The 27,709-nt window shown below is 38.3% G+C and overlaps 2 protein-coding genes across 3 annotated transcripts in view; both read left to right on the plus strand.

Moving 5' to 3' along the window:
• The first annotated feature begins 6,142 nt into the window (after nucleotides 1-6,142).
• On the plus strand, nucleotides 6,143-10,634 carry LOC113242144 (cytochrome c oxidase subunit 7B, mitochondrial). The gene is made up of 3 exons (XM_026480121.4): nucleotides 6,143-6,290; nucleotides 9,051-9,175; nucleotides 10,435-10,634. Exons 1-3 carry the CDS (start codon nucleotides 6,251-6,253, stop codon nucleotides 10,510-10,512), a joined length of 243 nt encoding a protein of 80 aa, XP_026335906.1. The 5' UTR covers nucleotides 6,143-6,250; the 3' UTR covers nucleotides 10,513-10,634.
• A 6,065-nt stretch (nucleotides 10,635-16,699) lies between these two features.
• ATP7A (ATPase copper transporting alpha) overlaps nucleotides 16,700-27,709 on the plus strand; it is a 145,939-nt gene continuing 134,929 nt past the window's right edge. Inside the window, exon 1 of one of the 2 annotated variants that reach the window (XM_057312681.1) lies at nucleotides 16,700-16,988. The gene's annotated coding sequence lies outside the window, so the exon portion shown is untranslated. The remainder of the gene's footprint in view (nucleotides 16,989-27,709) is intronic. The other variant, XM_026480122.4, reaches the window with a different exon arrangement.

The following is a 27,709-nucleotide window of genomic DNA, read 5'->3' on the forward strand; positions in this document are numbered from 1 at the left end:
AATTGGTCTCCGTTAGCCAATAGAAAAAGGATAATCTGGTGGTTTTTCATTGGTTCGCTAAGGATGATTAACTGCCCCTTTCATTTACGTAAAGATAAGGCGTTCAATGCGCGGGCACGGGCGCACGCGCAGTTGTAAAGGGTTGCGGGTTTTTTTTTTCCTAGCCCAAAATGGCTTCAGGTTGTTAAAACGAAATATCTTCCCCCTCATTTAGAAGTCTTTGAAATCCGCCTTGTTTGTGCAATATTTTAGAAAATTCGGACGTAGCCACGTGATTGTTAGCTATCTTATTCCCTCATTCTGCCTCTAAAGTTTTTCAACTCAAGATGTAAAAAGTAAAAGCAGGAAAGCAGAAATACACTTAATATCACGGAAGATTTTTAAAAGTAAATGAGCAAGAACTTGTTGAATACCATCTGTGTCCCAGGAACTGTGCCATGTGCCGTGTATAAAGCGGACATCAAAAGTGATTTTTTAAGTTGTTTTTTCATGACATTTTTAAAGTTAAACTTACTAATTTATTATTTTATATGTACTTAAATTTCGGGTTATAGACAGCAAATGCCGACTTTTTATTATTTTGTTTGGGAGATGAGCATGAAACCAAGGTTGTAAGGAAGATTTCTGTCTTTTTAGTTTTTGTGTCATAGTCCATTTTCATTAAACACCAATTCCCCCATGTTTCCCCTAAAAAATAATAAAAATCCTACATAGCTGAAGAAGTTTCCATTTATTTGGTCCAGTTTTGTTTATCATAGTGGGTTGTAAAACAGATGATTGAACTACGGAAGAATAATATACTCAAGAGGAAAAATACCAAGAAAATAAGATCAGTTGTCTATAATTTGGATTTATTTCCATGCTGTGAAACATCATATGACTACTCTTTTATTCCTTGCTGGGGGACACATGCACACAACATGCACAGAGAAAAAGAATCTCATTATGTTGGAGAGACAAAAATATGTGTATGGAAAGGAAAAGAGCTGGTTCTGAAGTGAAGATATGTGAACTGGAGATATGAAAAACATTTTAAGATGTTTACAGACACTCGTAATAAGAATAATACAAAATAAAAGTATATGGAGACATGCTGTTTGATTCCATTTATATGACATTTTGGAAAAGACAAAGGGACAGAGAATAGATCAGTGGCTATCTGGGGCTGGATGTGGGGAGAGAGGTTGACTACAAAGGAGCCACACAAGGAAATTTTTGTGGTGATGGAACTGTCATGTACTTTATTGTTGGGGTGGTTACACAAGGCACTTGTCAAAACTCACAGACCAGTACACCAAAAAAGAATGAATTTTACTGCATGTAAATTGAATGAATAAAAATTAAGGTAAATTTTTAAAGAACACAGAAATCTTGCCTATCATATTGGCAAAAATTCAATGCATGCCATCATCAAGGTTGTGGGGAAACATGCACCCTTATACAATGCTGGTGGAAATGCAAAATGGCATATCTATGGAGGGTAAGCTGACAATATCTAGCAAAACTACATACACTTTTATCCTCTGATCCAGCAATCCCACTTGGAGGAATGTACTCCAAAAAATAAGAATATATGTACACAAAATTATTCATTTTAGCACTATTTATAATTGAAATATTCTCAAAAATACCCAAATGTTCAAATATAGGAGACTGATTGAATATATTATGGTACATTGTTGGTTTACAGACTGGCCCCTGTACATGCAGGGCAAGGAGAGACCGAGGAGAGACTGAGGCAGACCACTCTAGGTTGATAGGGTTTTTAAAATTTTTATTTATTTTTTATTTTTAAAGATTTTATTTATTTATTTGAAAGAGAGAGAGAGTTCATGAGTGAGCATGAGCAGGGTAGGGGCAGAAGGAGAGGGAGAAGCTGACTTCCCACTGAGTGTGGAGCCTGACCTGGGGGCTCAATCCCAGGACCCCAAGATCATGACCTGAGCTGAAGTCAGATGCTTAACCGCCTAAACCACCCAGGAGCCCCTAAAATTTTTATTTTTCTTCTTGAAGTATAGTTGACATACAATGTTACATTTGTTTCAAGCATACAACATAGTGATTTTATAATTCTATACATTATGCAGTGCTCACCACCATAAGTGTGGTCACCATCTGTCACCATACCACATTATAAAAATATTATTGACTAAATTCCCTATGCTGTCCTTCTTATCTCCATGGCTTATTTATTTTACAACTGGAAGGTTGTACTTCTTAATCCCCTTCACCTATTTCACCTATCCTCCCTCCCTCTGGCAACCACCTGCTTGTATTTATGAGTCTGTTTCTGTTTTTTGTTTGTTAATTAATTTTTTTTTAGATTCCACATATAAGTGAGATTGTATGGTATCTGTCTTTCTCTATCTGACTTATTTTACTTAGTATATACCCTCTAGGCCGATCCATGTTGTCACAAGTGGCAAGATTTCATTCTTTTTATGGCCAAGTAATATTCCACCATGTATAACTCACTTTACCCATTTATCTATCTATGGACACTTAGATTGTGTTTTTAATAAGCGAGGGAACTCACGAGGCTTGTCTTGGGCAGTTGCAAAACAAGTAGAAATTCCCACCTGCCCACCAGAATCTCCCCACCAGAATCTCAAAAGTTTATATAGAGGCCATAACTGGGTTCAGTCATGTATGCTGCCAGGTGGTCTCACTTACTTTCTCAGTGCTATGTGGTTGGAATAGCTCCCACTGTGGGAAAAGTAGGCAGAATGTACATTCCCAGAATGGGGTTTGGATGAGGAGTATATGATTGCCTGGGTCCAGCTCACAGGTCAACTGGCAGTCGAGCCCTCTTTGTTACCTCCTCCAACATACGTAAACACCATGGAGTATTTCACAGCTATTAAAAAAAAAAAGGAATGAGGAAGAGTTGTGTAATTGGCATGGGTTTTAAAGATCTATTGTTAAGTGAAAAAGCCAAAGTACAAAAGAATATACATATTATGCTACATTTGTGTAAAACAGAAGAAGAAATAAAATATACACATATTTGTCCATTTTTGCAAAAGGAAATACAGAAAAAGTTAAACCAGAAACTAACGAAATTGGTTATCTGCAGGAAGTGGAGTGGAACAGTTATGAGAGAGAATGACACTTCTTTAAGTATACAAGTTTGTATAGTTTTGACTTTTGTAATAATGTAAACATCTATAAAATAATCCAAATATAAAACCAAATTGTTTGGTTTTTCAAGTTGTAAAAAATTCTAAAGATGAATAGTGGTGATGATTGTACAAAAATGTGGATGTACTTAATGCTACTAAACTGTACACTCAATAATTATTAATGGTAAGTACTATGTTATGTATATTTTACCACAATTTTTAAAATAAATTGGAGGGGTACCTGGCTGGCTTAGTTGGTAGAGCATGCAACTTTTGATCTTTTTGTGAGTTTGAGCCCCACACTTACTTCAAAAATAAATAGATAAAAATTTAAAAAATAAAATTAGAAAAAAATTAAATCTTATCAGCAAGGATGTGGTAAAACTTTAATATAAACAGAAAAAGGGAGCTTGACCCTATTTCAAATGAAAAACAACCACACTAAAGAAAAAAAAAACTAATCTGAACAATTTATGAACACACCACTACGGTTATATCCCATTAGTCTAAAAAAAAAAAACTACAAGCAAATCTTAAATTCTACTAAGTAGGTTTTTTTTCAAAGATTTTATTTATTTGTTTGAGAGAGAGAGAGAGAGAGAGAGCACAAGCAGAGGGAGCAGCAGGCAGAGAGAGAGGGAGAAGCAGACTCCCTGCTGAGTGGGAAGCCCCATGCAGAACTCAATCCCAGGACCCTGGGATCATGACCCAAGCCAAAGGCAGTCGCTTAACCGACTGAGCCACCCAGGCTTCTCAAGGTTTGTTTTTCACAGTAATATGAGCATAGCAATTCTGAAAATTTATTGTGTATAATATAATATGCATAAACACTGATGTTATTGAGAACCAGGATTCTCACTATGGAAGAAGGGAGATATAAATATGAAATGAGGGAAAGTAAAAAAGAACTTTAGGAGTTTGGACTGGAATTGGAGATATTAGTATAAATTTATCATTCAGAACATATATTCCTGGCTCTATTTGCTGAAAGGACTAGAAGCAATGACACTCCAAAATCAACGAGCATACCTGGTACCAAATATATATTGCTAAATGCCATCTCTAAAAGAAATTAGGGCTTCTTAGAGAAATGGCTGGTTCCAGTGCTAGGGCAGGGAAAGTACAAGATGAACCTTGAACATCTTGTGTTAGAAAATAAACACGTGCTCAAAAAAAAAAACACAAAAAAAAACAAAAAACGAAGTCATGTCAAAAAATACATATAAGACAGCTTGAAGGGAATCCTACTGATCACATCTGGGACTATTGATTACCAAAATAAATCATGATAATAATGGATTATAACTACTGAATCCACCAATCTATATTGATAATGAACAAATAAATTGGAGAAGGGCTAAAATTAGAAAATCACCATATGAAACTTTCATACTAATAATTGATTTAGGCAAAAATGATCAATGGATACAAAAACTAGTGGGTGACATTTTGATGAAATACAGGATATTCACATAGTCTCAATGTATTTTCCACATTACTTATTTTATGACAAAGGGAAAAAAACAGTGACTTTAGTTTAGGAACTTGGAAGCCACTCTTTGGACCAAATGATTAAAATTAAAGTTGGCAATTATGAAACAATAATGGGACAATATATGCTTCCTGGTAAGATGCCCTAAGAAGACATATCTGTTATGTAGTGTTTCTGCCAGAAGCGCATAAACCGAATTTAATTTTGAGAAAATATCAAGCATACACAATTTGTGGGAACTTTTATAAAATAACTGGCCTATACTCTTCAAAAATACTACGGAGCACAGACCTGTGGAGTCAGAAGGTCCATTACCAGTTCTTTCACTTACAACTGACTAATCTTTTTTTTTTTCTAAAGATTTTATTTATTTGATGGAGAGAGACACAGCGAGAGAGGGAACACAAGCAGGGGGAGTGGGAGAGAGAGAAGCAGGCTTCCCGCTGAGCAGAGAGCCCAATGCGGGGCTTGATCCCAGGACCCCAGAATCATGACCTGAGCTGAAAGCAGACGCTTAATGACTGAGCCATACAGGCACCCCTACCACTGACTAATCTTAATCTTCTACTAGTCGTTTAAGGATTCTGCACCTCACTTCCTTCATATGTAAAACTGAGAGAATAAAGATTAACTGTAGTGAGAAAAAAAAATTTAATGCTGTGAAAGACAAAGAAAGGCTGTGGAACTACTCAATTTTAAAGAAGACTAAAGATACATGACAACTAAATTCAACATGGGGATCTGGACTGAATTCTGGATAGAGACACTGGAACAGTTGATGAAATTGGAATATGAGCTGTATTGTATCAATATTAAAATTTCTTAATTTGATAACTGTACAATGGTTATGTAAGAGAATATCTGGCTCTTAGGAAATGAACCCTCAAGTATTAACAGGTAAAAGTACATGATGTATGCAAGTTACTTTCAAATGGTTCAGAACTGCCCCCCCATACATATACAGAGAGAGAGAAAGAGAGAGGGAACACATGTGGCAAAACATTATCCAAATGGTGAACCTTGGATAGTGGTGAACCATCAAGATTCTACAATCGATTTGTTGCATTTGCTTTATCACGTATTTACTCACATATTATGAAATTTTTTACTATTCTTGCAACTTTTCTCTAAATTTGAAATCATTTCAAAATTAAAAGTTAAACAAATTCTTATATAGTAATAGGAGACAAAAATTAGAGAAGTGAAGGAGGTTCGGGGAACTCAAAAGAACTGCTAGTGTGGAGGGAGATACAAGCTCACGCCTCTAAACACCAACTTGAAGTTAGTGCCTTTGATGATTTAGGCTAAGATGAGTGTATCAGCTCTCTCTTCTAGAGCCCTAAACCTGGCTCCAAGGCGCGGGTCGGACGGGGAGGGTTTCTCTCATTCTTCACTAAATACCGCACCTGCAAAGCGTGAAACTACATTTCCCAAAAAGCCTTTATTTCTAATATCAGTAAAGAGGATTACAATTTCTATAGGGGGTTTTTTACAGGTCTCGCGAGATTTCATTAAATCTCATTAAAGAGCCCTGCGGAAAGCCATTTTGTCTTTCAGGGCATTTTGCAAGGAGACTTGGCACGAGTTTGTAGCGAAGGAGCAGCTGCCGTTGCGCCGTTCTGTCTTCAGCTTCAGGATGTTTCCCATGGCCAGAACTGCTCTAAGTCGTCTCCGAGGTAAGTAAAAATTGTGAGCAAATAATTTCCAATCGCCTTTTACCCATTTGTCCTAGTGGTCTCTCGTGCCCTTTCCCTCCACCTGCATCCCGACTTTCTAATTCTAAATGCGGTGTCTCCCGCCTCGCCCCAAGTAATTGGGAAGCTGTCCTTAGCATTAATTTAATCCCCAGTGTTTCTGTTTTGGTTCTCGGCTCACTTTCTGTTACTAGAGTCATAGCATAGCCCTGTTTTTTTTTTTCTTTTTTAATTCACTTACCTACGATTTCAGGGAAGGAGGTTCTTGGTGGGCACTACTCATTCCTTCAGTAATTTCGTAAATTTTAGCTTTGAGGGTACATTTACCCCCGAAGAACTTCCTCTCCAATTCCTGTAACTGTGACGGAAGGAAACTGGAAATCTAGCTCTTTCTCTGGTTTCATTTCAAGGAGACAACCCAGGTGGTGGCCCTGCAGGTTTTATGTTGTTATTAAATGAATATTAGCTTATTCTAAAACAATTGTAATTTTTTTCTTATCTAAAAGTTTGGCAGGTACAAGGGAATTTTGAGACCAGCCTTATGTATTGAGAATGCCTAGATTGGAAAGAGAAAATTCATTTCCGTGCTTGATTTGCAGTGAAGGTGACCTTGAGTAATGTGAGCAGTTGTTTTACATTGAAAAGTGACTTTAAGCAATTACCATTTAGCTTCTTTAGCCATATTTTCAGTTTACACAGTCATTAGTGGCATTACTAGATTGTGTTCTAAACACTAAAGCAGCTTTGACAGTCACTGAAAAAATAGTTGCCCAACTGGTTTTTCAATATTCCAGAAGCCGCGTCTGTTATCTCTTCCACTTTGAGCAAATGATACATGCTTTCCATTACATAAGTACCACTTGAGGCTGTAAAACAGTAAGGATCCGGGCGCGTAGGGGTGGCTCAGGTCATGATCCCAGTGTCCTCGGATCAAGTCCCGCGTCTGGCTTCTTGCTCAGCCGGGGGTCTGCTTCTCCCTCTGCCGCCTCCCCCCCCCCGCCCCCGCGCTCTTTCGCCCTCTCTCAAATAAATAAATAAAATCTTAAAAAAATAAAACAGTAAGGATCTGTTACGTAGGAAGGAAATAAATCTGGAAATATGCATTTTGCAGTCTTGGCTGTTTGCCAAGCTCTCCTAAGAGCCTGGAGAGGCAGTTTGAAAATACATTCTACTAAAATAATAGTAAAGCAAAGTTTTAATGTCATTCTGCTCAAAAACCTTTGCCTCTACGAAAAAAGTGGCCCTCCATTATCCTTTCTAGTTTTATCCCTATTATCTCTACACCTCGTCCTTCAGCCAAACATAATTGGTTTTCTAGTACACTGGGCTTTTTTTTTCCTCCGCTTTTTTTAAGATTTCCCTTTCCTACATCTACATAACCAAATTCTACCTGCTGTTGAGAGTACTTAGCTAATATTCTACTTTTTTTGTATCACAGTGATTTGTGTATACATGTCTCATATCCTCCTCTAGGTTGGAGGTTACTTGAAGGCAGGGTCTGTATGTTACACATTTTCATGTACCCCATTTCTCTTAGCATTGTGTTATATTCATTAGCAATTATTTACTTATTTTTAAAAATATTTATTTATTTGAGAGCGATCGAGGCGGGGGGGGGGGGAATCATGAGCCAGGGGGAGAGGCAGAGGGAGAAGCCGACTCCCCACTCAGCAGGAAGCCCTACCCGGGACTGGAACCCAGGACTCTAGGATCATGACCTGAGCTGAAGGCAGACACTTAACTGACCGAGCCACCTAGGTGCCCTCATTAGTAATTTTTGTTTTTTAAATCAACATGACTCTAGTTTTTTATTTTTTTTAAATGATTTTTTATTATATTATGTTAGTCACCATACAGTACATCCCCGGTTTCCGATGTAAGGCTCGATGATTCATTAGTTGTGTATAACACCCAGTGCACCATGCAATACGTGCCCTCCTTACTACCCATCACTGGTCTATCCCATATGACTCTAGTTTTTGGAGGGTTTTTTTTTTGTAATTTTAAGGTCATAAACATTTAGTATGCTTTAATTTGAAATTCATTTTGAGTTTACCCTTTTATGTTGTAAGTTGCTGAGCACGGCAGAGTAAACTAGTGAAAATTTAAGTCCTAAATACCCAAATTAATGAATAGGAGCCAAGTTCCAGAGGTTTGTAGTGAATGTCACTGACATCACCTGTTCTGTTTTATCCCCCAAGATTTTATCATGAAAACTTTCAGACATAGAGAAAATTTGGAAGAAGTGTATGATAAACACACATACTGCACTGGATAGATACAATTAACATTTTGATATATTTGTTTTCTCACATATCTATACATCTGTCAAATTACTTGTGATGCATTTAAAGTATACTACTTTGCTTTTAGCTACAATATGTTTTTTTATTTTTATTTTTTTTAAAGATTTTATTTATTTATTTGACAGAGATAGAGACAGCCAGCGAGAGAGGGAACACAAGCAGGAGGAGTGAGAGAGGAAGAAGCAGGCTCATAGCAGAAGAGCCTGATGTGGGGCTCGATCCCAGATCGCCGGGATCACGCCCTGAGCCGAAGGCAGACGCTTAACCCGCTGTGCCACCCAGGCGCCCCTTAGCTACAATATGTTTTAACATTGTATTGATCCACAAAGTACTATAAACTTAATATCCTTTGCTTTCCTGATTAGCAATATCAATTACATGTTCTTTTTTCCTTATAATTGATAGATACGCTTCTGTATTCCTTTTTTTTTTTAAGTACAAAGCATTCCACAAACAATGACAAGGCAGAGCCACCAGAAAAGGACGCCTGATTTCCATGACAAATATGGTAATGCCGTATTAGCTAGTGGAGCCACTTTCTGTATTGCTGTATGGGCATATGTAAGTACTGTTGATTGATAATTTTCTATATTAGATGTTTTTCATTCCTATTTATTTTGTGTATTCAAAATGCTTTCACAGAGTAGTATACATTTCTAGTTAGGAGGGACTTCAGAAATTTTCTGATATAATTACCCACCCAGTGCAGGAATTTCTTCCATAGCATTAAGCATTCATATTCTACCCATCATTTTCTTTTTTCTTTCTTTTTTAAAAGTAATCTGTATACCCAGCATGGGGTTTGAACTCAAAACAGTGAAATCAGGAGTTACATGCCCTACCGACTGAGCCAGCCAGGTGCACTACCCATCATTTTCTTGCAACAAGAAATTCTGATCCCATTTCCATGTATCAACCATAAGATACTAGAAACCAAAGATACTAGAAAAATTAGATATCAGTCTCCTTAATCTTCTCTTTCAGATTAAACATCCTTAGTTCTGTTAATAATTTTTTGTTACATGGTTTCCAGGGTTTTCACCATCTTGGGTCACCTTCCTTCACTTAGTCAGTTTCTCTTCTAAAATTCTATCCCCGGAACTGAGTACAACATTTCTGGTGGATGAGATGTACAGTGACTTGCTTTGATTATTTTAGTTTTTTACATCTTACATTTAACAGTCTTCTTAGCAGTTGATGTATTTATTGGTTAAAAGTAGGATAAATGTATGTTGTTCTTAAAAGATATCTATTAACCTTGCCTTAATAAACAAAAATATTAGTGGGACTTTTCATTCTTGTTTTAACCTTCTTTAAATACACTTAAAATAGGTGCGTGTAATTAGAAGGGTAAATAGATGTTGAACAAATGCATGATCAGGGGCACCTTTGGAGGTGGTGTTCCTTGATGAAAGATATTTTAAAAGGGCTTTTTGGCAGTATTTAGGTAATTGTGGTTGAGTGAAGCAGTGTTTGAGGAGATAGTAGAGAAATGTGAAGTAAAAATTTGAATTAAAAATTCAGTTGCTCAGTCATACTAGCCACGTTTCAGTTGCTCAATAGCCATATGTGGCTATTGTGTTAGTGAAGATCTAGACATTTCTTGCACCTCAGGAAGTTCTTTTGAGCAGTACTGGTCTAGAGAATTAGGACAGTAATTAGCTTTGGCCTGCATGGAGGAGGCACTATTTCCCAGCTGAGTTTCTGTGTGTTTTTAACCTGTAGAGTTGAATATCTTTGTCACTTTTAAGAAATAGTCTCCAAGGGAGAGTGGACTCTGGTTTAAACATTTATAACTAATAGCATTTTAATTCTTACAGACAGCAACACAAATTGGAATAGAATGGAACCTGTCCCCTGTTGGCAGAGTCACCCCAAAGGAATGGAGAGATCAGTAATCATCCCAGTTGGTGTAATACTGAATTGTTTCAAAACCAACTCACAGTTGATGCCAAGTAGAAGCACTGTGCACCCATTAAAATATGGCATGGTTGAAGAAATAAAGTACATTTGAAACCTTTGTTGTCAGTTTATTTCTTTGTAATGAAACCAAGCTTGATCACTTTTCATCTATTTAACCTTACTGTTACTGTTAAAGTCAGATGCTTTACAATTTCTTAAATAATTTTTCTTCCTGAGGTAGTATGAAAGTAAAATCTGTCTGTCACCTGGAAGTCAGCTATATAGTAGGCTGAAATTACAGTTCATGAATAACTGATCACAGTTATTTTAGGCACATCTTTGAGTGTCCAGATACTCATTATACCTACTACTTTTATCTCTAATTTATGTTTATATTTGGAATTGGTATTAAGTCCTTTTTACTCCTGCCAGGAGAACTTGGGGTGTCACAAGACCCAAGGGAAGAGTGGTCCTATCAAATGAACTCTTAGGATGTCTGAAGGTTAGCTAGCTTCTTGGCTCCATTGGCACATTTATCTTAGAGCTTTGGGTCTTTCATTATATTTATTTAGGATGTTTATGATGCTATTAAAGAATCTGTCAAATATGTTTTATTTTCACTTATCCAGCTACTATCGGTGGTGACATCTGCTTTTGGCTTTCTGTAGTTACACCAACTTTTTGATGCATTTATTATCCTGAATTCAATATGACTTTGGATTTTATATGTATGATGCTAACTGAAGAAAAATCTACACCATGTACTTCAGTACTTCCTTGGCTGAAGGTGTAAAAAGCCTCATGTTTGATAGTGCTGAAATAAGCAGAAAATGAAATTTCAGTGGAGTAATCTATGTTAGCTAAATGAGAGATTCCTAAATTCACTTACCTATGCATTAAGTTATAAGGTAAATGCCTTTTAGGACTCTCTAAATTTACCTGATGTAGATAAGGTTTTATGCATAACAGCATTTGAACAATTTTTACTTAAATGAAATACTAGAAGAATGCTCTGATGGCAATATGTCCTGTTTTCTCATTAAATGCATCAAAGCCAGTAAGTAAGTTCATTGAGTAGGAAAAGTTGAATGTCCTTGCAAAATAAGTGCATTGAAAGGTTAGTAACTACATGATAGTGCCAGTATTTGATAAAGTTTGAATGAACACTTTCTATCGTATTTAGAAAGCATGTTAAAATAGGACTGAAGTGTTCAAATGCATGTAACTCTGAAATGTGATTAAGCAAAATATACGCTTTAAGGAAGTTTCAATGTTCCATTAGATTATTTACCTTTTTATTTCTGAATTGGCATTACTAACGACTACAGGTAATATTCAATATGATTTGTACCACTTCTGTCAGGTAAGTGATAATTGTCAGCTATACTTACAGGCAAAAAAAATAATGACCTTTAAAAATGTCTGTTTGTCCATTTTCCAGCATACACATTGCTTTGTGTGGTAAAACCTGATGATGGTAGTTGGCATTTTTGAAGAGGCTTTTAGAACTTAATTTTGTAGTTAATCTTGTCCTGATCAGTAATTCTAAAACTACCTCAGCCCCTGCCAGAAATGAAGCAGTAGTGTAAGTACAAATTAGTGTCATCACAATGTTCTGACCTTGCAACTTTCCTAGTGTACTGAGAGTCAAAGTTTTATCCTTTCACAAATGCACTTAATTTATCCCAAAGCACAACACAGAGTTTTAATATCTAGAGTGGGCAGGTTGTCAAATTGGTCTGCCCATCAAAAATTCTGTACATTTGAAGAATTTAGGTAAGTGACTTAAGAAGCACTGCCAGTCCTTTTTTTTAATGTTTTTTTTATTATATTATGTTAGTCACCATACATTACATCCCTGGTTTCCGATGTAAAGCTCGATGCTTCATTAGTTGCGTATGACACCCAGTGCACCATGCAACACGTGCCCTCCTCACTACCCATCACCAGTCCATCCCATTCCCCCACCCCCCTCCCCTCTGAAGCCCTCAGTTTGTTTCTCAGAGTCCATAGTCTCTCATGCTTCATTCCGCCTTCTGATTACCCCCCTTTCTTTATCCCTTTCTTCCCCTACCGATCTTCCTAGTTCTTATGTTCCATAGATGAGAGAAATCATATAATTGTCTTTCTCTGCTTGACTTATTTCACTTAGCATTATCTCCTCCAGTGCCTTCCATGTTGCAGCAAATGTTGAGAACTCGTTCTTTCTGATAGCCGAGTAATATTCCATTGTATATATGGACCACAACTTCTTAATCCATTTGTCTGTTGAAGGACATCTTGGTTCTTTCCACAATTTGGCTATTGTGGACAATGCTGCTATGAACATTGGGGCGCATATGGCCCTTCTCTTCACTACGTCTGTATTTTTGGGGTAAATAGCCAGTAGTGCAATGGCTGGGTCATATGGTAGCTCAATTTTTAACTTTTTAAGGGACCTCCACACTGTTTTCCAGAGTGGCTGTACCAACTTGCATTCCCACCAACAATGTAGGAGGGATCCCCTTTCTCCACATCCTCTCCAGCAATTGTTTCTTGCCTTGTCAATTTTTGCCATTCTAACTGGTATAAGGTGGTATCTTAGTGTGGTTTTGATTTGAATTTCCCTGATGGCTAATGATTTTGAACATTGTTTCATGTGTCTGTTAGCTGTTTGTATGTCTTCATTGGAAAAGTGTCTGTTCATATCTTCTGCCCATTTTATGATTTGTTTATTTGTTTCTCACGTATGGAGTTTGAGAAGTTCTTTGTAGATCTCGGATACCAGTCTTTTATCTGTAGCATCATTTGCAAATATATTCTCCCATTCCGTGGGCTGCCTCTTAGTTTTTTTTGACTGTTTCCTTGGCTGTGCAGAAGCTTTTTATCTTGATGAAGTCCCACAAGTTCATTTTATCTTTTGTTTCTCTTGCCTTTGGAAATGTGTCATGAAAAAGGTTGCTTTGGCTGATGTCGTAGAGGTTGCTGCCTATGTTCTCCTCTAGGATTTTGATGGATTCCTGTCTCACATCAAGGTCTTTCATCCATTTGGAGTTTATCTTTGTGTATGGTGTGAGAGAGTGGTCAAGTTTCATTCTTTTGCATGTAGCTGTCCAATTTTCCCAGCACCATTTATTGAAGAGACTGTCTTTTTCCCACCAGATGTTTTTTCGTGCTTTATCAAAGATTAGTTGCCCAAAGAGCCGAGGGTCCATTTCTGGGCTCTCTATTCTGTTCCATTGGTCTATGTGTCTGTTTTTGTGCCAGTACCACGCTGTCTTTGTGATCACAGCTTTGTAGTACAGCTCGAAATCTGGCATTGTGATGCCCCCAGCTTTGTTTTTCCTTTTCAACAGTTCCTTGGTGATTCGGGGCCTTTTCTGGTTCCATACAAATTTAAGGACTATTTGTTCCTGTTCTTTGAAAAATGTCCTTGGTATTTTGATCGGGATACCATTGAAAGTGTAGATTGCTCTGGGTAGCATGGACATTTTAACTCTTAATTCTTCCGATCCATGAGCATGGAATATTTTTCCATCTTTTTGTGTGTTCCTCAATGTCTTTCAAGAGTGATTTATAGTTTCTAGAATATAGATCCTTTACGTCTCTGGTTATGTTAATTCCAAGGTAATGTATGGGTTTTGGTGCTATTGTAAATGGGATGGATTCCCTAATTTCTCTTTCCTCGGTCTCATTATTTGTGTATAGAAATGCAACTGATTTCTGAGCATTGATTTTGTATCCCGCCACATTACTGAATTGCATTGCCAGTCCTTTAAATGTTATTTGTTGGAGGGCTATGATGTATTTTTTAAAATTAGGGTGAATGTCATAAATGCCATTCTTAGTTTAAGTTATGTTACTATGGGTTTTCTGTTCTTTTAAATTCATTGAACTCGGGCGCCTGGGTGGCTCAGTCGGTTCGGCGCCTGACTCTTGGTATCCACTCGGGTCATGATCTCAGGGTTGTGAGATCAAGCCCCAGGTCGGGCTCGGTGCTCAGTGGGAAGCCTGCCTGTGGATTCTCTCCTCTCTGCCCCTCCTCAGGCTTGCTTGTGTGCTCACTCTCTCAAATAAATCTTTAAAAAAATAAATTCATTAAACTTATTTAGAACTAGGTACTATAGTAATTGTAGAGGCACAGATAATGAGTTCTCACCCTTGTGACTTGGCTTTATTGGAGATATTAATACCACTTTATAAGCATTTTTGGGGCACCTACTATCTTCTCAGCACCAGAAAACCTGATTACTTGAAGACATTCCTTCTATTTGAAGGCTCAGTTAAGAGTATAAAACTGTTGGTACGCTTGTGCATTGATAAGGGGGTGTAGGGATGATGCACTTAGAGATGTGAGGTGTTTTAAAGTGAGGGAAAGTTTCAATGACTAAGGATGTATATTGCAGCTCATAATCTTTACATAAAAATGAGCTGGTAAATTTGAAACTGATAAAGCTTTATTTATGGTTTCTGACTTTATTTCTTTGAAAGCTTAACTGTGTTAATATTGTAGTTACAAACGAACTTACTAATAATTGGAAGCCCACTTAAAAGCCCTGTTAATTTCATGTGATGTGATTTTTAAAAAAGATTTTATTAGAGAGAGCAAGAGCGCGCACAAACAGAGGGGCAGAGGGAAAGAGAGAACCAGGCTCCCTGTTGAGTAGGGAAGCCCAACGTGGGGCCAGATCCCAGGACCATGAGATCATGACCTGAGCTGAAGGCAGACGTTTAACCAACTGAGCCACCCAGGTGTCCCCATGTGATATGATTTTTAAGATTTTAAACTTGGGGTTGAATTTGTGACTTAAGGTTGTGCACATTGATTGACAATTACAACTTAATGGCTGGGAAGGTTAGTAGTCTCGATACTTAATGTGGATGGTTATAGAGGGGGAAGGACTAATTCTTTCTGAAATACTTAATTGTAGGCCTAAAATTTAGATCTGTGGGCAATTTTAAATGTGGCTTGTCAAGGCTTAATAGGAATTTGACAACAGGTGGGATATAATTGGTTTACTTAACAAATATGGTTAGTTTATGCCATTTCCCTAAGCCTTTTACAAATATTAATTTAATATTTATACTTCATGTACTACTTTGAGTTTGGTAACATTAGACTGGAGGGGCGCCTAGGGCATCTGCCTTAGTCTCAGGTCACGACTTCAGGGTCCTGGGATCCAGCCCTGCTCTGCCCGGAGTGGGCTTCTCCTCCCCCTCCCTCTCCCTCCCTCTCCCTCTGCCCCTTCCCCAACTCGTGCTCTCTCTCTCTCTCTCTAAGACAAAAATCTATATAAAAAGGACTTGATACTTTTCTTATGGGAACTGGGTTCAAACGGTTCCAGCTGAAAATATAATTAATTAATTTCCCCATACATCTCATGACAGATAATCAATGAAAGGAAATATGAAAAGACCACATCTCACTGAATTTAGTGAGACGGAGCCTGTTCCTCTTACTGTTAATATTGTTTTAAAAATCTTAGGATTTTGCTATTTTTTAAAATGTGAAAATGGAAAAACAGGATTAAAAATACATTTTTCTCAAATGCTTTCTGGATCATTTATTGCATCGTATACATTTTATGCATCTCATTTCTTTCTAAATTTATGGTGGTAGATACTCTAATATTCTTTGCATCCTTGGAATCCTCTAGGTTTTTAAGGTGATGGACAAGTGAATGGATAAATGGGCAAATGGTTCAAAGCTTTAGATTGGCGACATGAAGGTAATGTGATGTGAGATGCCTGCCCCAGCTCCAACACACACGTAAAGGTTATGAATTAAAAAGCACGAATAAAAAGTCATAACATTTTTTGAGATAATTTTTGAATGGAGGGACGAGTGCCAAGTTCGTAGTTCTGGCATTTTTGCATCCGGAGTTAGGCTACACAGTAACAGCAGGCACGTTAATTTCATGCTGGGAAAGGCTGAACTATGCAGAAGATGATTTACGAAGAGGCCTATGGTACTTCATGGCTCGAGGTTAGGAAACTACAGATGACACAAGTTTTGGTGGGATTTTGTTTTGTTCTGTTTTTGGTGAAGGGAGAAAGGAGGGCTCTCTGCTGCGCCAAAAAAGACTTCCACCGGAGGCTGCGTGTCAACCCAGGGGCAGCAGGGGGCGGGAGAAACTCAACTCTGGGGTTCGCGTCCCTCTTCACGTGACGCGTCCCTCTCTTTGCATCTCAGGCCCCGTTTCCGGCCTGGGCGTCACCCGGAAGTGGGGGGAGTGAGCAAAGGACGGGTAAAGGCCGCAGGCCCGGGCGACAGTGGGTGGAGGAAGAGAAGCCGTGGGAGTGCCGCCGCCGTCGCCGCCGCCGCCGCCGCCGCCGCCGCCGCCGCCGCTGTCTTCGGCGCCGCAGCCGCCTCCCCCCCACGCCACCACTACAGTTTCTTCTTGGTGCGTGTGAGATTGGAACCTGCGCGTGGATTTGCTGCTGCCACGGACTGCGTAGCTTACGAGGTTTAACCATAGGAAAGAAAAAACCGGTAAGTCCTATATCGGCTTCCTGTCGTCCCCTTCTACTGGAGAGGTGTTCTGTACTGTCAGTCTCTACTACCGAGTGTAGAGGAGTCATTTTAATCAGGTACAGTCTCCAAACTCTGACTTCTTCACAGCTCAGGTGTTTACCACACTTATGTTTTACCTTCCCAGCAGGGGATAATGGAGGGGAGATTGAGTCCTGACCCATGTCACTTTTCTTGCACCCTCCTGAGAAAGTGTCCTGATCATCCAATGGCCCATGTTAACCTAATTAGTTGAAGGTACAGGAACGTCCGTACCCGGTATTTGAAGTCATATGGATTGATGACCATTAATGAAATGATGTCAAAAATATTATTTTGCTTCTTGCTTTCTCTTGGAGCATAAGCTAAACTGAGAGAACACTCTTATTTCCATTTCATTTTGTTCATTCTGCCCCCTTCCCAGTAAAGATACTGTCCATCCCTGTGGCATCTTTCTCTTTGATACTTTGTTGTAGACGTTGAGGTTATCCTAAGCACCAACAACTCATTTATTGTTTCACAAGTTCATATTTTTAGCATCTGATTTTTGTTTTAGAGTCTTCATCTACAGTAATATGGTTTTGTATTGAGTCTTAATGTGCGCAGGACATTGAATTGGGTGATATTGAGGTGTGGGGTGGCAGGGGGTATACACAAGAAACAGGACAGAGTCTCTGGCCTTAAATGAGTTATCAGTCAAATTAGTTGAGTTCACTTATGAAGACAGTGGGTTCTAGCAGCCCCGCTAATGGAATAGACTGCTTATCTCATCCTTTTTATTAATTTTTTAAAAGATTTAATTTATTTATTTGAAAGAGAGGGGGAGTGAGCAAGCGTGCAAGCGGGGAGAAGAGTGGAGGGAGAGGGACAAGCCGGTTCAGTGCTGAGTGCAGAGCCCAGCCAGAGGTGGGGCTCCATTTGCAACCCTGAGATCCTGACCTGAGCCAAAATCAAGAGTCCTCGGTTTAACCAAGTGAGCCACCCAGGCGCCCCTCTCATCCTTTTTAAAGGATATTTTGAACGGAGATTTTATTTTTGAAACTTTCTTGTGTCTACTTTCATGATATGAGAGGGTGTTTTTTGACTAGAGGGTCTCACAATGTAGGAGGAAAGGCAGATAGTCCCTTTCAATCTCAGTAACATTGTGTATCAGAGAAGTGTTATGAGAATTCAGGGAAGGGAGCATTTGAGGAGGGCCTTGAAAATGGATAGGATTTAACTTTGCAGGAATGGAGGTAGGGGAGGGTGGCCCACGTAGAGGAAAAAATATGAGCAAAGGCTTCGGGGCCTGGAAAGACGCAGGACATCCAACAACACATGGTACATCAAAATCCCTATTTCTAACACAGCCACAGCCTCTAAGATATTACTATTAAAGGAAAAAAATACAGAATATAAAACTGGTAAGCTTACAACCATATCCAGCTACCCTCCAGCCAACAAAAAAGCTTATATAGAGAAAAAATACATGAAATGACAAAAACAGTGTTAATGTATGAGTCTTAATTCTGATGTAAACTCAAATTTAAAAGAGAAAAAAATAAAGCTTGCTATATATTTTTTTATTTAAGTTTTTATTTTAATTCCAGTTAGTTAACATACAGTAGTATATAGTTTCAGGTGTACAATATAGTGATCCAAAACTTCCAAAATACATCATCAAGACAAATGCACTCCTTAATCCCGGTTGTCTATTTACCCCATTCCCTCATCTCCTCCCCTCTGGTAACCATCAGTTCTCTATAATTAAGAGTCTGTTTTTTCTTGATTTGTCTCTCTCTCTCTTTTTCCCTTTTAAATCTTGCTATATTTTAATTCTGATTGACTGTTAGGACTTAAATGTAATTTGGAATCAACTTTTAAATTGCTGGGAATGAATAACATCATTGTCTGAAGCCAGAAGCTGTTCCAGAATTTCCTCAAGGAGTTTCTGCATTTTCTTTTCTCCTCCAAATTGAGTTCTGTACTAGTCTTCTTAACCTGATAGAAACGATTCTTTTCCAATCTTAGTCTTAGGAAGATCTTTATTCTTGGCCTCTAGGTAGAGTTAGATTAACTAATCCCTCCAAAGATTAGGTTAACATCTCTGATCTCTAATGCAGAAGGTTGTTTTCCTTGAAAAATGTATGGAGAAGTAGTAAAATTTATTTGAAAATGAGAGAGAGTGATAAGCAAAAATAACCCCAACTAACACACTACAGTTTTTACTTCTGTCAGGGCTTTAAGGCAACACATTCCTTTTGTGAATTCCTCATTATAGTTTCTTTTATCTACATATTTAAAAATATTTGACAAACTGTAATCAAGACTTTTGACACATCCCAATGAGTGAAAATAATGTTTATTTGCCAGTTGGGAAATTAAATTGTAAGGAGGGACTTGTCTGAGGTGATACAGGCACTGGAACAGGTGAGAATAATATTTGGGAGTTTTGTCTTAAAATTCCCTCTACTCATCTTTTTAAAAGATTTTACAGAGTTTCGTTTTTAAACCGTGGTCTTTCTTAGGACATAAATCAAAATGTGGTTGGAGGGGGGGAGGTGGGCGGGAGAGACCGGCAACAGGCCTATTTTGGTTCAATTTACCATCCCAGCAATCATGATTTTTACGAACAAATCTCAGTCTTCAGGTCGATTTAATGTGATATAACTTGCTTACTTGTTGAAGTAGTATGGCAAGAAAATTATCACGATACTTTTAAAATGTGTTTTATTAGAGTGAAAGGGTAGGATGTTTCTGGTTTCATAAATATGTTCCTAGTTTCTCCAGCACTGTTAGAAAATTGAAATGATTTTCATATCTTTGTGGGATTAAATGTGTGGGATATTGGTAGATTACACTAGTTTTCACAGGTATTTCTTTCCTTGAAGGAAAAGAGGATAAAATATCCCCATTTTGAGCCAGTTAGTTGCACTTTGTTTCATGTTTTCTGTCTACATTTAGAATTATACAGCTATGTTTTTTAAAACCTGTTTTTACTCTATAATTCTGTAGTGCAGAAGTCCAGTTTTCCAGATGTATACTCAGGAGTACATTTTCATGATTTACTAACTGAAATTAATGGGTTATTTTCCATCTTAGGGAAATTGTTTTAACTTGGCCATTTAACCTTAGTTGATTTTGTTTTGTTTTAAACAAGTGTTTTTGTTTTATGCTGTTGTAATTGTTGCTGATCCTGCTTGTGCATTTGATGTCCCAGCCAAAGATTGGGAGGGAATAATACTGGAATTACTTCCCTCCTCCACTCCTACCTGCGAGTTTGCAGGGCATTGTATATTCTTGGAATTACGAAGAAGATGGTTTCCACTCGCTTGAGTGTTCATCTGAAGTGTGCTACCTGCCATTCAAGAGAGGAGAGCATTAAGAGGGCTTCTGTTAAGACCTGAAAACCTGTCATCAGAGACATAAGAACAGAGAGAAAGAATTCCACAGTGGAGAGCTCTTTAAAGAAAATTCTCAGGACTGTTTAGAATAAATTTGTAGCTGACTTCTATTTTTTTTTCTTAAAGATTTTATTTATTTGACAGAGAGAGAGACAGCCAGCGAGAGAGGGAACACAAGCAGGGGGAGTGGGAGAGGAAGAAGCAGGCTCCTAGCGGAAGAGCCTGACGTGGGGCTCGATCCCAGAACTCCGGGATCACGCCCTGAGCCGAGGGCAGACGCTTAACGACTGAGCCACCCAGGCGCCCCTGTAGCTGACTTCTAGTGTCATGAGGATACTTAAGGGTTGATCCTTGAGCTAACAAAAGGTTACAAAGAGCTTGGTTATAAAGGACTTCCAAGTGTTATCTCCTTTGTTGATCCTCGCACTTTCAATGGTAAGAAAAAAAGGAGGTATCTATTTTTTTTGGTGACAATAAGATTATTTGCTCTAAGAGTTCTAATTGAATTATTAAATCAATCAATAATAATGCTATTAAGGGGTGCCTGTGTGGCTCACTCGATTAAGTGTCCGACTCTTGATCTCAGCTCAGGTCTTGATTTCAGGGTTGTGAGTTCAAGCCTTGTGTTGGGCTCCATGCCCAGTAAAAAAAAAAAAAGAAGAAAGAAAGATTAATAGCCTAACAAAAAAATGGAAAAATAGAAAAAAATAAAATAATAATGCTATTAATATAATGTATATTGTATTGATTATTAATAAATATTATTAAAACACTACTATTAATATTAAATTATTTAGATACAGCCAGTTTCATTTTGGCCAGTAAATTCTTTCTTTTCTTTTACTATGCCATTTCACTGTTAATTCTAAATATCAGTTTTTAGGTCAGACTTATAACCACAATATCTTGGTATTAATTTATTGTTTTTAAAGATTTTATTTATTAGAGAGAGAGAAAGAGTTTGAGGGAACGAATGGGTTGATAGTCAGAGGGAGAAGTGGACTTCCTGTGGAGCAGGGAGGCCGACTCAGGATTCAATTCCAGGACCCTGGGATCACGACCTGAGCCGAAGGCAGACGCTTAACCAACTGAGCCACCTAGGCGCCCTTGGTATTAATTCCTAATCACACCTGTAAGTGGGTTTTTACGTATTAGCAATCAAATTGGTGTCATATATCTTCAAATATTGTCCATCTAAAGCAGAGTGTTTTATCTGTCTCCTCTGTTTCTAGCTAAGTGATTGTAGGATGAATTTTAGTAACCTTAAATTCATTGTATGATGATGGAAAAAAGAATAATTTATTTAGTGCAGTATATTACTTGACCTTGAATTTAGGGTATGATTAAGATTGCATAAGAGTGTGTCCAGTGTGTTTATTACAAAAATAACCCACAAGTGCCTGTTTCTTAACTTTAGGGGAAGTGTTAAGTCATGGGATCTTGAATTTTTTTTTTTTTGCACGTAAATGAAGGAGACTAGAACTGATCCTTCCTCTAGTGTGAAAAAATAAATCTGGTACTTTGTCTATAGTTTGCACTTTAGTAGGAGCTGACATATTCTTTCATAGGGCCAAATTTTATTTCTAGACCTAGCAAGTGGCTAAGCTGAGATTTAAAGCCAGTCAGTCTGGTTTTAGAACCTTTGTTCTTACCTTACTTAAAGGAACTGTATTTTTTTAAAGTACATAGACATTTGAGCAAAATTAGCTCTATTGGAATTAAGTTCCTTGTTTGTCCTAAAGGGAAAAATATTTATCTTCTTTGAAAGTATGAATGAACAAATAGATTTGATGATAACAAAGTATTGGTAGCTCAAAATTTCCTTGGTACATTCAAACTAAATTTGTAAGTAAAGACTCATAGTTTTTTTTTTTTAAGATTTTATTTATTTATTCGACAGAGATAGAGACAGCCAGCGCGAGAGGGACACAAGCAGGGAGAGTGGGAGAGGAAGAAGCAGGCTCATAGGGGAGGAGCCTGATGTGGGGCTTGATCCCATAACGCCGGGATCACGCCCTGAGCCGAAGGCAGACGCTTAACCGCTGTGCCACCCAGGCGCCCCTCATAGTTTTGTTTTTAGGTAGTACATTATTTAAAGATCTGCTGAAAGACCTAATGTTTAAAATGGTGTTTAGTCTTATTTTGTTTGTATTTTCTAAGTCTCCCAGGAAGAGAAAAGAAATGGTCTTTGTGTGTATTTTATTTTTTTTTGTAAAAGAAAGAATGTTTATTCAAAAAAGGAAAAAATGTTTATTTAATACATATATTTCAGACATTAGGAAAATACAAAATGATTTAACAGTACCTACCTCAGAGGACTGTCAATGAGTTAATATACGTGAAGCCCTAAGAGCAGTGCCTGGCAGGTAGTAAACACACAATAAAGTTTAGTTACCATTATTCTTTTAAAAATTATTTACTGTATGGGGCGCCTGGGTGGTGCAGTCGTTAAGCGTCTGCCTTCGGCTCAAGGCGTGATCCCAGAGTGCTGGGATCGAGCCCCACATCGGGCTCCTCTGCTGGGAGCCTGCTTCTTCCTTTCCCACTCCCCTTGCTTGTGTTCCCTTTCTCGCTGGCTGTCTCTCTCTCTGTCAAATAAATAAAATCTTTAAAAAATATAAAATAAATAAAAATTATTTACTGTAAAAGTAATGTTAGCCACCTATATAATAAAATCATAAATTGTAGCTTTGCAGTACTATAAATTGGGTGGACTATAGGAGGAATATACTAATCAGTCAGTACCTGCAAGCAATATTCAGTTTCTAAATTACACCACAGAAAATGGAAAACTCAGCTTGGAAGGGCATAGTAGCCTACATTACACCTACAGTATGCTAACATCACATCTCAAAACTCATTGTAACAGCTAGCAAGTCAGATCACCTTGATGTACTTACTCTTTCTGCTTCACCACCGAGAAAACTCATGACGGTCTGCTTGTGAGCTACAGACTCTGGGCCATTGAGCTTTTCTGGATTATTTCTCTAATAGCCAAATGCTGAAACATACTTTTGAATGATCTCTGAAATATAAAATACAGACAGAGGGAAAGGCATTATGTAGGTCTGACCTACTCTGCAAAATAGCTGCATTCTTACAAAGTTGTATGTAAGTTGAGTTTTTATAAATTACATTAGCATGCCAGTGAATACACATTTATTGTGTGCTTGCTGTATATCTAGTGTTTATGTGGGTTCTGTAAGATATGCAAAGAAGCATAAGGTATATGCTCCAATGTCTAAACAGAGAAAGAAATCTAATACCAAACAATTACAGAGAAATTAGGTACTAAACTATGATGCTGATTCCAAGTGTATTCAGAATTAAGAAAGAGGGTATGAGTATTTGACGTGCTTTTCATGGAGGAGGTGGGTTCATTTACTAACTCAGCAATTATTTGAGTAGCTGCCATTTGCAAGGTACTGGGTATATGATTGTGTATACAACAGATATGGTCCTGCTTTTCTGGGGTTTACAGATGAGCGAGGTGATAGGATTTAAATATGTGGAAGAGAGCGTTCCAGGTGAGGGGACCAGTCTAAACAAAATCATAGAAAGAAATGGCAAGCATGGACTATATGGTAGTGAGGTACTTGCCTGATTGTAGTAGAGATTTTATGTTGGGGGAAGAGTATTGAAAGGGATAGATGAGGGCCATCTTTTGAATGCTTTGAATAGCTATTTAAGTCTGTGGAAAGTGGGGTGGGAACAGTCTTGTGGGATTAAGCCCTTAATCTGTGGGATCTGACCCTATCTCTAGGTAGATAGGTGTCAGAATTGAGTTAAATTGTAGGACACCTAGCTGGTGTCACAGAGAATTGCTTGGTAGGGGAAAACTGCCACATATCTGGTGCCAGAAATGTTGTGAGTGTGGTAGTAGTATGGGAGGTAAGGAGAAACATGAGAAGGAAGACTAGGTTTTTCTAATACAGCCATCTTTTGAATGCTTTGAGGAGCTGTTTAATCTGTGGTAAATTCCTTGGATACAGTGTTTTGGAGAGAGTTAGCATGCATGGGCTTTGGAGTCATAGGCCTCGATTTGATCCCATTTTCATTCTAGTTTGTTCCCTGAGTTTATTTTATTTATTGTTATTTTTTGTTTTTTAAAGATTTTATTTATTTATTTGATGGAGAGAGGGAAAGCACAAGTAGGGGGAGCAGCAGGCAGAGGGAGAAGCGGCTCCCTGCTGGGCAAGGAGCCTGACATGGGATTCGATCCCAGGACCCCGGGATCGTGACCTGAGCTGAAGGCAGAAGCTTGACCAACTGAGCCATCCAGGCGTCCCTGTTCCTTGAGTTTAGAATTTTTTCTTTCTTTCTTTCTTTTTTTTTTTTGAGAGAGAGTGTGCACGTGAGGGACGGGGCAGAGGGAGAGGGAGAGAGAAAGAATCTTAAGCAGGCTCAGTGCTTAATCTCATGACCCTGAGATCATGACCTTAGCCAAAATCAAGACTCCACCTGAGTCACTCAGGTGCCCCCGCCACGAGTTTAGAATTTTGTATTAAGTTTTCTTCGTGATACAACTATGTAAGCAATAAAGTGGTATTTACGTAGAGCAGCTGGGATCAGTAACGCTAGTAGCACCAAGTAGCACTAGAGAGCAATGTGTACATGAAGTGCCAGTGGGAAGTCCAAGAAGTCAGAAGTAGAAGGAGGTTAGGCAAGGAAAGAGAAAGAAATACATTCTGTGATGGTTGGTAGAATGCCATCAGAAATATCTTCAAGCAAAATACAGTGCATTTGCCTAGCCTTTGTTTTCAGTTCTGTTTCTTTATGAATAGTGTGTTTCCTTTGTCCAAATATGAGGAAAAGAAACTTAACTGCAGTTATTTGACTCAGCCACTTGAAGACTACCAGTGGTCATTTTAGGTTTTGTTCTACAATTGAAGCATCTGGTCAGTTTCAGATTATCTTCTATATTTGAAGCATCTGATTAGACCATTGTGTCCTAGTTTTGTATTTTACCTAATCACAACTTGGTCAAAAGCTTATATAGTAAGTATTGTTTATAATCTGTTTTAGTATTCTCTCAAGGCATGAGTGGATTGCCAAATGAATGCCTGTTATGACCTGCCTTTTGTCTCTTGTTACCTTTGAAAATTTAACTTAAGTACGATCATGTTCTAAGAAGGTTTAACAGTATTATTCTGGCACTTGCTAGAATTTTTTTCTGCCAGATAAGTAGAAATGATCACACAAGACCATTTTTGTCTCATCCCAATCCTTTATTAGGGTGATCTCCAACCTTATTATATGGAGGACCTTCTTTTTCTTTATTTTTTTAAAAGTGGGTTCCACGCCCAATGTGGGGCATGAACTCACAACCTTGAGATCAAGAGTCATGTGCTCTACCAACTGAGCCAGCCAGGTGACCCTGGAGGACCTTCTTTTAATCTGAATCTTGAGACCAGGGCAGATACAGTCATTGTAGTTCCTGAGAAGTAGTTGCTGGCTGTACTGTTCTCGCTTTCACTCTGGGAATATTAGCTGGGATAGCTGGGATGTGTGACAGAAAGGGGATATAGCAGAGTGGAGAAAACATTATTGGAAACCACCTTGGAGCTCCATGAAGCAAGGTTTCTAGACCTACCAGTAGATCCTGATCTGCAGGCTGGGGACTTCTACTTTATTTCATCTAGGGCTGTTGTCTTACACAACTCCAGGGGGCAGCAGTCACATTGTTAGTCTATAAATATTAAAATATATATAAGTCTATAGATGTTATGATGTGGAGTTTTACAATATGGCCATCCTGAAACCTACCCAAACCACTTCTATTTCTAGCCCCTTTTCTCTTCTCAATACCTACAACATTCAGCAGCCGTGGTAGTCCCAAGTTCATCACTTGAATCTCACTTCCCACCTTGAGGCTTTTCTGTAATCCAACAGATGAAATTTAGATCTTCGAGGATTTTAAGGAGTTTCATCAGTTTTCTTACTCTATTTAAGCATACTCATCAGTAAAATGATGATGATATCTGCCCTAACTCATAGGTTAAGAGTATCAAGTGAAATAATATATATGAAAGTACTTTATAAATTATAGAGTGCCATACAAATGTAGGATAATATTCTTTCTTTTTTTTTTTAAAGATTTTATTTATTTTTTTGACAGAGAGAGACAGCCAGTGAGAGAGGGAACACAAGCAGGGGGAGTGGGAGAGGAAGAAGCAGGCTCCTATCGGAGGAGCTTGATGTGGGACTCGATCCCAGAACGCTGGGATCACGCCCTGAGCTGAAGGCAGACGCTTAATGACTGCGCCACCCAGGCGCCCCAGGATAATATTCTTTCTTGATGTATTGTCTTGTAGTGGAAAGAGTACTGACTTTGAGACAGGAGTCTAGAATTTTTTTTTTTAAGGATTTTATTTATTTATTTGACAGAGATAGAGACAGCCAGCGAGAGAGGGAACACAAGCAGGGGGAGTGGGAGAGGAAGAAGCAGTCTCCCAGCAGAGGAGCCTGATGTGGGGCTCGATCCCATAACGCCGGGATCACGCCCTGAGCCGAAGGCAGACGCTTAACCGCTGTGCCACCCAGGCGCCCCAGGAGTCTAGAATTTAAGTTCCAATTCTGCTATTAACAAACTGTACTTTGGACAAATTATTTTGTGTTTCTGGGCCTTTGTTTCCTTATCTATAAAAGGAAACCTAATAATGCTGAACTCCTTGAAGGCAGAGCCTATGTCATATTCATTCACCTTTGTATCCCCAGTTGGGCCTAGCACAGAACCTAGAAGATACTAGGAACTTGGCAATATTAGTAAGGTGAAGAAGAGATGGAATTATGTGCTAAGCACTTTACATGTGTTACCTCATAATATTCCTCTCAGCAGTCCCATGAGTAAAAGTTACCTGTATTTTTTAAATGAGAAAACTGCACATCAGAGAGATCAAACAATTTGCTGAAAGTCACACAGCTACTAAGGGGCAGAATTTGGATTCAAATCCAAGTCTGTCTGGTGCCAACGATGTTCTCTTTAATGTATATCAAATTAATGAATTGCTTAATGAATATACTTGCTGTCTCTAATGAAATAATTTATGAAGCACTCCTTTGTAAACAGAATTGTGCTGTGTGAATGTAAGGATATGTTGTTGTATCTTTTGTGATATTCCCACCTGCACCCTCAGTTCTGACTGGGCAAACCTGCTTTCCTGCTCCCACACACAATTTTTCCTCTCTCTGTTCAACCGGCATTTTATTTCCTTTTGTCTTTTTATATTGCTCATGCTCTACCCACTTTTTATGAACTTGGCTTATAGTTATGATATGAAACTTTTCAGGTTAATCCATCCATTTCCATCAGACTCATTG

This window comes from Ursus arctos, chromosome X, assembly GCF_023065955.2.
Source record: "Ursus arctos isolate Adak ecotype North America chromosome X, UrsArc2.0, whole genome shotgun sequence".
Lineage (NCBI taxonomy): Eukaryota > Metazoa > Chordata > Mammalia > Carnivora > Ursidae > Ursus > Ursus arctos.